This window comes from Oncorhynchus kisutch, linkage group LG6, assembly GCF_002021735.2.
Source record: "Oncorhynchus kisutch isolate 150728-3 linkage group LG6, Okis_V2, whole genome shotgun sequence".
Taxonomy (NCBI): Eukaryota; Metazoa; Chordata; class Actinopteri; order Salmoniformes; family Salmonidae; genus Oncorhynchus; species Oncorhynchus kisutch.
In genome coordinates, this window is record NC_034179.2 from 81139715 (window position 1) to 81153910 (window position 14196).

Here is a 14196-nt window from a genome sequence, read left to right on the forward strand (position 1 = left end):
CAGTTCTAGCTCTGTCATCAGTACCTCAACCCTTCAGTTCTAGCTCTGTCATCAGTATCTCAGCCCTTCAGTTCTAGCTCGGTCATCAGTACCTCAAGCCTTCAGTTCTTGCCCTGTCATCAGTACCTCAACCCTTCAGTTCTAGCACCTCTGTCATCAGTACCTCAACCCTTCAGTTATATCCCTGTCATCAGTACCTCAACCCTTCAGTTCTAGCTCTGTCATCAGTACCTCAACCCTTCAGTTATAGCCCTGTCATCAGTACCTCAACCCTTCAGTTATAGCTCTGTCATCAGTACCTCAACCCTTCAGTTCTTACCCTGTCATCAGTACCTCAACCCTTCAGTTCTAGCTCTGTCATCGGTACCTCAACCCTTCAGTTCTAGCTCTGTCATCGGTACCCCAACCCTTCAGTTCTTGCCCTGTCATCAGTACCTCAACCCTTCAGTTCTAGCCCTGTCATCAGTACCTCAACCCTTCAGGTCTTGCCCTGTCATCAGTACCTCAACCCTTCAGTTCTTGCCTTGTCATCAGTACCTCAACCCTTCAGTTCTAGCTCTGTCATCGGTACCTCAACCCTTCAGTTCTAGCTCTGTCATCAGTAACCCAACCCTTCAGTTCTAGCTCTGTCATCAGTACCTCAACCCTTCAGTTCTTGCCCTGTCATCAGTACCTCAACCCTTCAGTTCTAGCCCTGTCATCAGTACCTCAACCCTTCAGTTCTAGCTCTGTCATCAGTACCTCAACCCTTCAGTTCTAGCTCTGTCATCAGTATCTCAGCCCTTCAGTTCTAGCTCGGTCATCAGTACCTCAAGCCTTCAGTTCTTGCCCTGTCATCAGTACCTCAACCCTTCAGTTCTAGCCCTGTCATCAGTAACTCAACCCTTCAGTTCTAGCAGCTCTGTCATCAGTACCTCAACCCTTCAGTTATATCCCTGTCATCAGTACCTCAACCCTTCAGTTCTAGCTCTGTCATCAGTACCCCAACCCTTCAGTTCTAGCTCTGTCATCAGTACCTCAACCCTTCAGTTCTTGCCCTGTCATCAGTACCTCAACCCTTCAGTTCTTGCCCTGTCATCAGTACCTCAACCCTTCAGTTCTTGCCCTGTCATCAGTACCTCAACCCTTCAGTTCTAGCTCTGTCATCAGTACCTCAACCCTTCAATTATAGCCCTGTCATCAGTACCTCAACCCTTCAATTATAGCCCTGTCATCAGTACCTCAACCCTTCAGTTCTAGCTCTGTCATCAGTACCTCAACCCTTCAGTTCTAGCTCTGTCATCAGTACCTCAACCCTTCAGTTCTTACTCTGTCATCAGTACCTCAACCCTTCAGTTCTAGCTCTGTCATCGGTACCTCAACCCTTCAGTTCTAGCTCTGTCATCAGTACCCCAACCCTTCAGTTCTAGCTCTGTCATCAGTACCTCAACCCTTCAGTTCTTGCCCTGTCATCAGTACCTCAACCCTTCAGTTCTTGCTCTGGCATCCGTACCTTAACCCTTCAGTTCTTGCCCTGTCATCAGTACCTCAACCCTTCAGTTCTTGCCCTGTCATCAGTACCTCAACCCTTCAGTTCTTGCCCTGTCATCAGTACCTCAACCCTTCAGTTCTTGCCCTGTCATCAGTACCTCAACCCTTCAGTTCTTGCCCTGTCATCAGTACCTCAACCCTTCAGTTCTAGCCCTGTCATCAGTACCTCAACCCTTCAGGTCTTGCCCTGTCATCAGTACCTCAACCCTTCAGTTCTAGCAGCTCTGTCATCAGTACCTCAACCCTTCAGTTATATCCCTGTCATCAGTACCTCAACCCTTCAGTTCTAGCTCTGTCATCAGTACCTCAACCCTTCAGTTATAGCCCTGTCATCAGTACCTCAACCCTTCAGTTATAGCTCTGTCATCAGTACCTCAACCCTTCAGTTCTTACCCTGTCATCAGTACCTCAACCCTTCAGTTCTAGCTCTGTCATCGGTACCTCAACCCTTCAGTTCTAGCTCTGTCATCAGTACCCCAACCCTTCAGTTCTAGCTCTGTCATCAGTACCTCAACCCTTCAGTTCTTGCCCTGTCATCAGTACCTCAACCCTTCAGTTCTAGCCCTGTCATCAGTACCTCAACCCTTCAGTTCTTGCCCTGTCATCAGTACCTCAACCCTTCAGTTCTTGCCCTGTCATCAGTACCTCAACCCTTCAGTTCTTGCTCTGGCATCCGTACCTTAACCCTTCAGTTCTTGCCCTGTCATCAGTACCTCAACCCTTCAGTTCTTGCCCTGTCATCAGTACCTCAACCCTTCAGTTCTTGCCCTGTCATCAGTACCTCAACCCTTCAGTTCTTGCCCTGTCATCAGTACCTCAACCCTTCAGTTCTTGCTCTGGCATCCGTACCTTAACCCTTCAGTTCTTGCCCTGTCATCAGTACCTCAACCCTTCAGTTCTAGCCCTGTCATCAGTACCTCAACCCTTCAGTTCTAGCCCTGTCATCAGTACCTCAACCCTTCAGTTCTTGCCCTGTCATCAGTACCTCAACCCTTCAGTTCTTGCCCTGTCATCAGTACCTCAACCCTTCAGTTCTAGCTCTGTCATCAGTACCTCAACCCTTCAATTATATCCCTGTCATCAGTACCTCAACCCTTCAGTTCTAGCTCTGTCATCAGTACCTCAACCCTTCAGTTCTAGCTCTGTCATCAGTACCTCAACCCTTCAGTTCTAGCTCTGTCATCAGTACCTCAACCCTTCAGTTCTTACTCTGTCATCAGTACCTCAACCCTTCAGTTCTAGCTCTGTCATCGGTACCTCAACCCTTCAGTTCTAGCTCTGTCATCAGTACCCCAACCCTTCAGTTCTAGCTCTGTCATCAGTACCTCAACCCTTCAGTTCTTGCCCTGTCATCAGTACCTCAACCCTTCAGTTCTTGCTCTGGCATCCGTACCTTAACCCTTCAGTTCTTGCCCTGTCATCAGTACCTCAACCCTTCAGTTCTTGCCCTGTCATCAGTACCTCAACCCTTCAGTTCTTGCCCTGTCATCAGTACCTCAACCCTTCAGTTCTTGCCCTGTCATCAGTACCTCAACCCTTCAGTTCTTGCCCTGTCATCAGTACCTCAACCCTTCAGTTATATCCCTGTCATCAGTACCTCAACCCTTCAGGTCTTGCCCTGTCATCAGTACCTCAACCCTTCAGTTCTAGCAGCTCTGTCATCAGTACCTCAACCCTTCAGTTATATCCCTGTCATCAGTACCTCAACCCTTCAATTATAGCCCTGTCATCAGTACCTCAACCCTTCAGTTCTAGCTCTGTCATCAGTACCTCAACCCTTCAGTTCTAGCTCTGTCATCAGTACCTCAACCCTTCAGTTCTAGCTCTGTCATCGGTACCTCAACCCTTCAGTTCTAGCTCTGTCATCAGTACCTCAACCCTTCAGTTCTTGCCCTGTCATCAGTACCTCAACCCTTCAGTTCTAGCCCTGTCATCAGTACCTCAACCCTTCAGTTCTTGCCCTGTCATCAGTACCTCAACCCGTCAGTTCTAGCCCTGTCATCAGTACCTCAACCCTTCAGTTCTTGCCCTGTCATCAGTACCTCAACCCTTCAGTTCTTGCTCTGGCATCCGTACCTTAACCCTTCAGTTCTTGCCCTGTCATCAGTACCTCAACCCTTCAGTTCTTGCCCTGTCATCAGTACCTCAACCCTTCAGTTCCTGCTCTGGCATCCGTACCTCAACCCTTCAGTTCTAGCCCTGTCATCAGTACCTCAACCCTTCAGTTCTAGCTCTGTCATCAGTACCTCAACCCTTCAGTTCTAGCTCTGTCATCAGTACCTCAGCCCTTCAGTTCTAGCTCTGTCATCAGTACCTCAACCCTTCAGTTCTTGCCCTGTCATCAGTACCTCAACCCTTCAGTTCTTGCCCTGTCATCAGTACCTCAACCCTTCAGTTCCTGCTCTGTCATCAGTACCTCAACCCTTCAGTTCTTGCCCTGTCATCAGTACCTCAACCCTTCAGTTCTAGCTCTGTCATCAGTACCTCAACCCTTCAGTTCTAGCTCTGTCATCAGTACCTCAGCCCTTCAGTTCTAGCTCTGTCATCAGTACCTCAGCCCTTCAGTTCTTTCCCTGTCATCAGTACCTCAACACTTCAGTTCCTGCCCTGTCATCAGTACCTCAACCCTTCAGTTCCTGCCCTGTCATCGGTACCTCAACCCTTCAGTTCTTGCCCTGACATCGGTACCTCAACCCTTCAGTTCTTGCCCTGTCATCAGTACCTCAACCCTTCAGTTCTAGCCCTGTCATCAGTACCTCAACCTTTCAGTTCTAGCCCTGTCATCAGTACCTCAACCCTTCAGTTCTTGCCCTGTCATCAGTACCTCAACACTTCAGTTCCTGCCCTGTCATCAGTACCTCAACCCTTCAGTTCCTGCCCTGTCATCGGTACCTCAATCCTTCAGTTCTTGCCCTGTCATCAGTACCTCAACCCTTCAGTTCTTGCCCTGTCATCAGTACCTCAACCCTTCAGTTCTTGCCCTGTCATCAGTACCTCAACCCTTCAGTTCTTGCTCTGGCATCCGTACCTTAACCCTTCAGTTCTTGCCCTGTCATCAGTACCTCAACCCTTCAGTTCTAGCCCTGTCATCAGTACCTCAACCCTTCAATTATAGCCCTGTCATCAGTACCTCAACCCTTCAGTTCTAGCTCTGTCATCAGTACCTCAACCCTTCAGTTATAGCTCTGTCATCAGTACTTCAACCCTTCAGTTCTTACCCTGTCATCAGTACCTCAACCCTTCAGTTATATCCCTGTCATCAGTACCTCAACCCTTCAGTTCTTGCCCTGTCATCAGTACCTCAACCCTTCAGTTCTTGCTCTGGCATCTGTACCTTAACCCTTCAGTTCTTGCCCTGTCATCACTACCTCAACCCTTCAATTATAGCCCTGTCATCAGTACCTCAACCCTTCAGTTCTAGCTCTGTCATCAGTACCTCAACCCTTCAGTTCTATCTCTGTCATCAGTACCTCAACCCTTCAGGTCTTGCCCTGTCATCAGTACCTCAACCCTTCAGTTCTTGCCCTGTCATCAGTACCTCAACCCTTCAGTTCTATCTCTGTCATCAGTACCTCAACCCTTCAGGTCTTGCCCTGTCATCAGTACCTCAACCCTTCAGTTCTTGCCCTGTCATCAGTACCTCAACCCTTCAGTTCTTGCCCTGTCATCAGTACCTCAACCCTTCAGTTCTTGCCTTGTCATCAGTACCTCAACCCTTCAGTTCTAGCTCTGTCATCGGTACCTCAACCCTTCAGTTCTAGCTCTGTCATCAGTAACCCAACCCTTCAGTTCTAGCTCTGTCATCAGTACCTCAACCCTTCAGTTCTTGCCCTGTCATCAGTACCTCAACCCTTCAGTTCTAGCCCTGTCATCAGTACCTCAACCCTTCAGGTCTTTCCCTGTCATCAGTACCTCAACCCTTCAGTTCTTGCCCTGTCATCAGTACCTCAACCCTTCAGTTCTTGCCCTGTCATCAGTACCTCAACCCTTCAGTTCTTGCCCTGTCATCAGTACCTCAACCCTTCAGTTCTTGCTCTGGCATCCGTACCTTAACCCTTCAGTTCTTGCCCTGTCATCAGTACCTCAACCCTTCAGTTCTAGCCCTGTCATCAGTACCTCAACCCTTCAGTTCTTGCCCTGTCATCAGTACCTCAACCCTTCAGTTCTTGCCCTGTCATCAGTACCTCAACCCTTCAGTTCTAGCTCTGTCATCAGTACCTCAACCCTTCAATTATAGCCCTGTCATCAGTACCTCAACCCTTCAGTTCTTGCCCTGTCATCAGTACCTCAACCCTTCAGTTCTAGCCCTGTCATCAGTACCTCAACCCTTCAGGTCTTGCCCTGTCATCAGTACCTCAACCCTTCAGTTCTAGCCCTGTCATCAGTACCTCAACCCTTCAGTTCTAGCCCTGTCATCAGTACCTCAATCCTTCAGTTCTTACCCTGTCATCAGTACCTCAACCCTTCAGTTATATCCCTGTCATCAGTACCTCAACCCTTCAGTTCTTGCCCTGTCATCAGTACCTCAACCCTTCAGTTCTTGCTCTGGCATCTGTACCTTAACCCTTCAGTTCTTGCCCTGTCATCAGTACCTCAACCCTTCAATTATAGCCCTGTCATCAGTACCTCAACCCTTCAGTTCTAGCTCTGTCATCAGTACCTCAACCCTTCAGTTCTAGCTCTGTCATCAGTACCTCAACCCTTCAGTTCTAGCTCTGTCATCAGTACCTCAACCCTTCAGTTCTAGCTCTGTCATCAGTATCTCAGCCCTTCAGTTCTAGCTCGGTCATCAGTACCTCAAGCCTTCAGTTCTTGCCCTGTCATCAGTACCTCAACCCTTCAGTTCTAGCACCTCTGTCATCAGTACCTCAACCCTTCAGTTATATCCCTGTCATCAGTACCTCAACCCTTCAGTTCTAGCTCTGTCATCAGTACCTCAACCCTTCAGTTCTAGCTCTGTCATCAGTACCTCAACCCTTCAGTTATAGCCCTGTCATCAGTACCTCAACCCTTCAGTTATAGCTCTGTCATCAGTACCTCAACCCTTCAGTTCTTACCCTGTCATCAGTACCTCAACCCTTCAGTTCTAGCTCTGTCATCGGTACCTCAACCCTTCAGTTCTAGCTCTGTCATCGGTACCCCAACCCTTCAGTTCTAGCTCTGTCATCAGTACCTCAACCCTTCAGTTCTTGCCCTGTCATCAGTACCTCAACCCTTCAGTTCTAGCCCTGTCATCAGTACCTCAACCCTTCAGGTCTTGCCCTGTCATCAGTACCTCAACCCTTCAGTTCTTGCCCTGTCATCAGTACCTCAACCCTTCAGTTCTTGCTCTGGCATCCGTACCTTAACCCTTCAGTTCTTTCCCTGTCATCAGTACCTCAACCCTTCAGTTCTAGCCCTGTCATCAGTACCTCAACCCTTCAGTTCTTGCCCTGTCATCAGTACCTCAACCCTTCAGTTCTTGCCTTGTCATCGGTACCTCAACCCTTCAGTTCTAGCTCTGTCATCAGTAACCCAACCCTTCAGTTCTAGCTCTGTCATCAGTACCTCAACCCTTCAGTTCTTGCCCTGTCATCAGTACCTCAACCCTTCAGGTCTTGCCCTGTCATCAGTACCTCAACCCTTCAGTTCTTGCCCTGTCATCAGTACCTCAACCCTTCAGTTCTTGCTCTGGCATCCGTACCTTAACCCTTCAGTTCTTTCCCTGTCATCAGTACCTCAACCCTTCAGTTCTAGCCCTGTCATCAGTACCTCAACCCTTCAGTTCTTGCCCTGTCATCAGTACCTCAACCCTTCAGTTCTTGCCTTGTCATCGGTACCTCAACCCTTCAGTTCTAGCTCTGTCATCAGTAACCCAACCCTTCAGTTCTAGCTCTGTCATCAGTACCTCAACCCTTCAGTTCTTGCCCTGTCATCAGTACCTCAACCCTTCAGTTCTAGCCCTGTCATCAGTACCTCAACCCTTCAGTTCTAGCTCTGTCATCAGTATCTCAGCCCTTCAGTTCTAGCTCGGTCATCAGTACCTCAAGCCTTCAGTTCTTGCCCTGTCATCAGTACCTCAACCCTTCAGTTCTAGCCCTGTCATCAGTAACTCAACCCTTCAGTTCTAGCAGCTCTGTCATCAGTACCTCAACCCTTCAGTTATATCCCTGTCATCAGTACCTCAACCCTTCAGTTCTAGCTCTGTCATCAGTACCTCAACCCTTCAGTTATAGCCCTGTCATCAGTACCTCAACCCTTCAGTTATAGCTCTGTCATCAGTACCTCAACCCTTCAGTTCTTACCCTGTCATCAGTACCTCAACCCTTCAGTTCTAGCTCTGTCATCGGTACCTCAACCCTTCAGTTCTAGCTCTGTCATCAGTACCCCAACCCTTCAGTTCTAGCTCTGTCATCAGTACCTCAACCCTTCAATTATAGCCCTGTCATCAGTACCTCAACCCTTCAGTTCTAGCTCTGTCATCAGTACCCCAACCCTTCAGTTCTAGCTCTGTCATCAGTACCTCAACCCTTCAGTTCTTGCCCTGTCATCAGTACCTCAACCCTTCAGTTCTTGCCCTGTCATCAGTACCTCAACCCTTCAGTTCTTGCCCTGTCATCAGTACCTCAACCCTTCAGTTCTAGCTCTGTCATCAGTACCTCAACCCTTCAGTTCTAGCTCTGTCATCAGTACCTCAACCCTTCAGTTCTAGCTCTGTCATCAGTACCTCAACCCTTCAGTTCTTACTCTGTCATCAGTACCTCAACCCTTCAGTTCTAGCTCTGTCATCAGTACCTCAACCCTTCAGTTCTTGCCCTGTCATCAGTACCTCAACCCTTCAGTTCTTGCTCTGGCATCCGTACCTTAACCCTTCAGTTCTTGCCCTGTCATCAGTACCTCAACCCTTCAGTTCTTGCCCTGTCATCAGTACCTCAACCCTTCAGTTCTTGCCCTGTCATCAGTACCTCAACCCTTCAGTTCTTGCCCTGTCATCAGTACCTCAACCCTTCAGTTCTAGCTCTGTCATCAGTACCTCAACCCTTCAATTATAGCCCTGTCATCAGTACCTCAACCCTTCAGTTCTAGCTCTGTCATCAGTACCTCAACCCTTCAGTTCTAGCTCTGTCATCAGTACCTCAACCCTTCAGTTCTAGCTCTGTCATCAGTACCTCAACCCTTCAGTTCTTACTCTGTCATCAGTACCTCAACCCTTCAGTTCTAGCTCTGTCATCGGTACCTCAACCCTTCAGTTCTAGCTCTGTCATCAGTACCCCAACCCTTCAGTTCTAGCTCTGTCATCAGTACCTCAACCCTTCAGTTCTTGCCCTGTCATCAGTACCTCAACCCTTCAGTTCTTGCCCTGTCATCAGTACCTCAACCCTTCAGTTCTTGCCCTGTCATCAGTACCTCAACCCTTCAGTTCTAGCTCTGTCATCAGTACCTCAACCCTTCAATTATAGCCCTGTCATCAGTACCTCAACCCTTCAGTTCTAGCTCTGTCATCAGTACCTCAACCCTTCAGTTCTAGCTCTGTCATCAGTACCTCAACCCTTCAGTTCTAGCTCTGTCATCAGTACCTCAACCCTTCAGTTCTAGCTCTGTCATCAGTACCTCAACCCTTCAGTTCTAGCTCTGTCATCGGTACCTCAACCCTTCAGTTCTAGCTCTGTCATCAGTACCTCAACCCTTCAATTATAGCCCTGTCATCAGTACCTCAACCCTTCAGTTCTAGCTCTGTCATCAGTACCTCAACCCTTCAGTTCTAGCTCTGTCATCAGTACCTCAACCCTTCAGTTCTAGCCCTGTCATCAGTACCTCAACCCTTCAGTTCTTGCCCTGTCATCAGTACCTCAACCCTTCAGTTCTAGCCCTGTCATCAGTACCTCAACCCTTCAGTTCTTGCCCTGTCATCAGTACCTCAACCCTTCAGTTCTTGCTCTGGCATCCGTACCTTAACCCTTCAGTTCTTGCCCTGTCATCAGTACCTCAACCCTTCAGTTCTAGCCCTGTCATCAGTACCTCAACCCTTCAGTTCTTTCCCTGTCATCAGTACCTCAACCCTTCAGTTCTTGCCCTGTCATCAGTACCTCAACCCTTCAGTTCTAGCCCTGTCATCAGTACCTCAACCCTTCAGTTCTTTCCCTGTCATCAGTACCTCAACCCTTCAGTTCTTGCCCTGTCATCAGTACCTCAACCCTTCAGTTCTTGCCCTGTCATCAGTACCTCAACCCTTCAGTTCTTGCCCTGTCATCAGTACCTCAACCCTTCAGTTCTTGCCCTGTCATCAGTACCTCAACCCTTCAGTTCTTGCCCTGTCATCAGTACCTTAACCCTTCAGTTCTAGCTCTGTCATCAGTACCTCAACCCTTCAGTTCTAGCTCTGTCATCAGTACCTCAACCCTTCAGTTCTTGCTCTGGCATCCGTACCAGTATCAGCTACGGACGTGAGCTTGGTTTGAAGAGCTTCGCCCCCCCATCATCCAACAGGCTAGGCCCCTGTAACGATCCTCTTCCTGTGAATGACTGGACCAAGGCGCAGCGTGAGACGTGTTCATGATATTTTATTAAAATCAGAACACTACAACAAAAAATAACAAAGAGGAAAATGAACAGTTCTGTAAGGAAACTAACAATACAGAAAACAACTCCCCACAAAACCCATGTGGGCAAGAGCTACCTAAGTATGGTTCCCAATCAGAGACAACGATAGACAGCTGTCCCTTATTGAGAACCATACCCGGCCAAAAACAAAGAAATACAAAAACATAGAAAAAAGAACATAGAATGCCCACCCTAGTCACAACCTGGCCTAACCAAAATAGAGAATAAAAGCCTCTCTATGGCCAGGGCGTGACAGCCCCTGGAGCTCTGGTGGAGTTCATGTCATTTGCACTACATGACATGGTGTAATGCAACGCTCCAATCTGGGGAGCTGTGTGTGCTATCTGAGTGTTGTGTTGTGTGTAGTCAGGTGGCGTTATTACATAAAGTTGGGTAACTGAGGCTCACTGAGGGGATACACTCACTGGCTGGTGTTGATCAAGACTTTCACAGCGCTGATGGAGTGTTGATTATGATGTGGCTTAGATAGGGAGCTGATGTTGGGAGTCTAATTTACATTCTCTCTTCTCTCTCATTTTTCACTGTTCCCCACTCTTATTCTTCCTCACCTATCTCTCTCTTCTTCTCTATACCTATATAACCCCCCTCTCTTTTATTTTCCTCTTCTCCTGTCCTCTATCTGTTCTCAGGTGCGGTGCGAGCTTCCAGCATCTTCCCCATCCTCAGTGTCATTCTGCTCTTCATGGGAGGCCTGTGTATAGCTGCCAGCGAGTTCTACAAGTCACGCCACAACATCATCCTCAGCGCAGGGATCTTCTTTGTGTCTGCAGGTGAGTCTAGAGAGGGAGAGAGAGAGGAAGAGATAGAGGGGAAGGGAGAAAGGAAGAGAGAAGAAGAGAGAGAGGAAGAGAAAGAGGAAGAGAGGGAGGAAGAGATAGAGAGGAAGGGAGAAAGGAAGAGAGAGAGGAAGGGAGAAAGGAAGAGAGTGGAAGAAAGAGGGGAAGGGAGAAAGGAAGAGAGAGAGGAAGAAACAGGTGAAGGGAGAAAGAAAGAGAGAAGAAGAGAGAGAGGGGGAGAGAGAGCGGAAAAGAGAGATGAAGAGAAAGAGGAAGAGAGAGAGTAAGAAAGAGTGGCAGATAGAGAGGAAGAGAGAGTGGAAGAAAGAAAGGAAGATAAAGAGGAAAAGAGAGGAAGCGAGAGAGGGAGAGAGAGTGGAAGAGAGAGTGGAAGAAAGAAATGCAAAGTGTACACAAATGCAAATGTTTTCAGTCACTACTTTTTAGTCACTAAAATGCAATGTTATTATGGTTCACTTACATAGAACAGTTGTACAGATGGATGTAAGTCCAGCAAAGAAGAGACTGTTGACTAATCCAGCTAAGGTGCAGTGCACAAGCAGTCTCTCTCTCTCTGCTGGTCATCCCCAGTACTGCAACTCCTCAGTCAGCTCTCAGCCTCCACTCAGCAGCAGCCACAATTCACGCACTCCATTCTTCCCTCTTTATCCACTTATTTTCTCCTGATCTGGGTGCTGGGCTAGAAGCTACCCATTGGGATTCAACTCTATAAATATGGTGTCCCTGACATACTTTCCCAATGATCCATCATCCCAGCTCTACTAAGTCACACACTTCTCTCTCTCCGTGACTAAACTCTACAGTTAAAGTAGATATATATACACTGAGTGTGCAAAACATTAGACCTTAACATCAGAACAGCCTCAATTTGATGGGGCATGGACTTTACAAGATGTCAAAAGTGCCCTACAGGAATTCTGGCCCATGTTGAGTCCCACAGTTCTGTCATGTTGGCTGGTCCCTTGGGTGATGGACCATTCTTGGTCCATTGATGGACCATACACAGAGGAAACTGTTGAGTGTGAAAAACCCAGCAGCGCTGTAGCTCTTGAAACACTCAAACCAGTGCGCCTGGCACCTACTACCATACCCCATTCAAAGGCACTTCAGTATTTTGTCTTTTCCATTCACCCTCTGAATGGCACACATACACAATCCATGTCTCAATTGTCTCAAGGCTTAAAAATACTTATTTAAACTGACTCCTCTCCTTCATCTACACTGATTGAAGTGGATTTAACAAGTGACATCAATAAGGGATCATATCTTTCACCTGGATTCACCTGGTCAGTCTATGACATGGAAAGAGAAGGTGTTCCTAATGTTTTGTACACTCAGTGTATATGAGTATATGATTATTATCCCTATCATAGGATGTGATCCCTATGTGAATCAGATTAATGATCATGTTATGTGCTGTCCCAACTGATCTGACTGAGGATCTCAGTCTTTGTTCTTAAACACTATAAGGGCAGAGGCTCTGGCTTGGGTCATATTTCTGGTTCATATTTTTGACAGTGAGAAGTACAGTATGTATGTACATTATCCTTTGGTGAGTCCGTGGTACTTGTCTGAAAAGGTTTGTCTTGGTAATGGCGTATTCACTGTGGTGGATAGATGCACTCAGACTACTGCGTATGTGGTATGCCCAGAAAAGGTAAATGTCCTGTCTTAACCGATTGCATAATTCCTGCTCTCTCATCTCGCCCCTCCAACTCCCCAACTCCCCCCCCCCCCCCCCCCCCCCCCCACCCCACCCCACCCCCCTCCTCCCTCAGGCCTGAGCAACATCATCGGGATCATCGTGTACATATCAGCCAACGCAGGGGACCCCTCTAAGAGCGACTCGAAGAAGAACAGCTACTCCTACGGCTGGTCCTTCTACTTCGGAGCCCTGTCCTTCATAATGGCTGAGATGGTGGGCGTCCTGGCAGCCCACATGTTCATCGACCGCCATCGGCAGCTCCGGGCAGGGGCCAGGGCTGCCGACTACCTCCAGGCCTCAGCCATCACACGCATCCCATCCTACCGTTACCGCTACCGACGCCGCTCGCGCTCCTCCTCCCGGTCCACAGACCCCTCGCACTCCCGCGACACCTCGCCTGTGGGCCTCAAGGGCTTCAGCGCGCTACCCTCTACAGAGATCTCCATGTACACGCTGCCCCGGGACACCCTGAAGGCCGGGGGCACGCCGACCGCCACCTACAACTCGGAGAGGGACCATACCTTCCTGCAGGTCCACAACTGTATTCAGAAGGAAAAAGACTCGGCCAACACCAACACAGCCAACCGCCGCACCACACCAGTATGAGGGAGCCCTGAGAGCAGAGCCCGGGGGAGCGAAGGCAGGGAGGCCCCCACCCAGGTCTCTAATATTCCATAGGCCAGGATGAGTTTCCATCTTTATAGAGATTGATGATTTTATTTAATTCAACTGCATGATTTTCCCATCTACCATTGTTGAGAGAGTCTAAAGAGGTTTGTTGAGTTCCTTTGGAGTAAATGGTGCAGATTGTCCTTAGAGACTGAGTCATTTTAATGGGTGTGGATGGGTGATGAGGGTGGAGCACTTAAAGGGAGGGTTTTGATTTAAATTTGATTCATGATTTCATAACCTTTCGGTTTTGACAGTTTGGCTCCACAGTTTTGTTGGTGCAACATGCTGCTGTACTTTCCCATCATACCACCTGCCATATGCCTCTGATTTGTTGTCATATTTATTCATTTATTTATTTTCTGTATTAAAACTGTGAATTTTTGCAGCTTGGGGTTCAGTAAGAATTAGCCCAGTCTGTAAACTCTAACAAAGGTACTATATGTGTATTACATTTATAAATAAATGATTAAGTTAATAATCAAGAGATACAGACTTTACTGAAGCAAAAAAACTTACAAGTAAACTAAACTAAGTGCTGTTGGTAACACGAGAAGAGACTCTTTTAGGATCTGCTGGAAGGATGACAGAGCCAGAGAGAATGTGCTGTAGGTCACTACACTACGGAGCTGCTGAGACATGATGAGGGACAGACGCACACAGTCAACAGTAGAAAAATAGAGATTATTTTAATAGAACCTTCTCGCCTTTTTCTGAGTCCCTGTTCGCTTTCTTTTTGGGTTGGGGGGGGGTCGTCATGGGAGTGTTGAACCCCTCAAGAGAAGCCACCAACAACAACAAGAGGGGTCAAAGTTCAAACCAAGAAAAAAAAGACTCCAAACACGACTTCTCGAAGAAAAAGGAAGGAGGAGAGGGGGAGGAAAAGAAGAGGAC

At 48.0% G+C, this 14196-nt stretch overlaps 1 protein-coding gene across 1 annotated transcript in view; it reads left to right on the plus strand.

Moving 5' to 3' along the window:
• The window catches only part of LOC109897406 (voltage-dependent calcium channel gamma-2 subunit), a 107460-nt gene extending 93652 nt beyond the window's left edge, over positions 1–13808 (plus strand). Inside the window, exons 3-4 of the mRNA XM_031827854.1 lie at positions 10761–10901; positions 12707–13808. Of these exons, the coding sequence (XP_031683714.1) occupies positions 10761–10901; positions 12707–13239 (674 nt within the window). The 3' untranslated portion in view covers positions 13240–13808. The remainder of the gene's footprint in view (positions 1–10760; positions 10902–12706) is intronic.
• Positions 13809–14196: the final 388 nt, after the last annotated feature.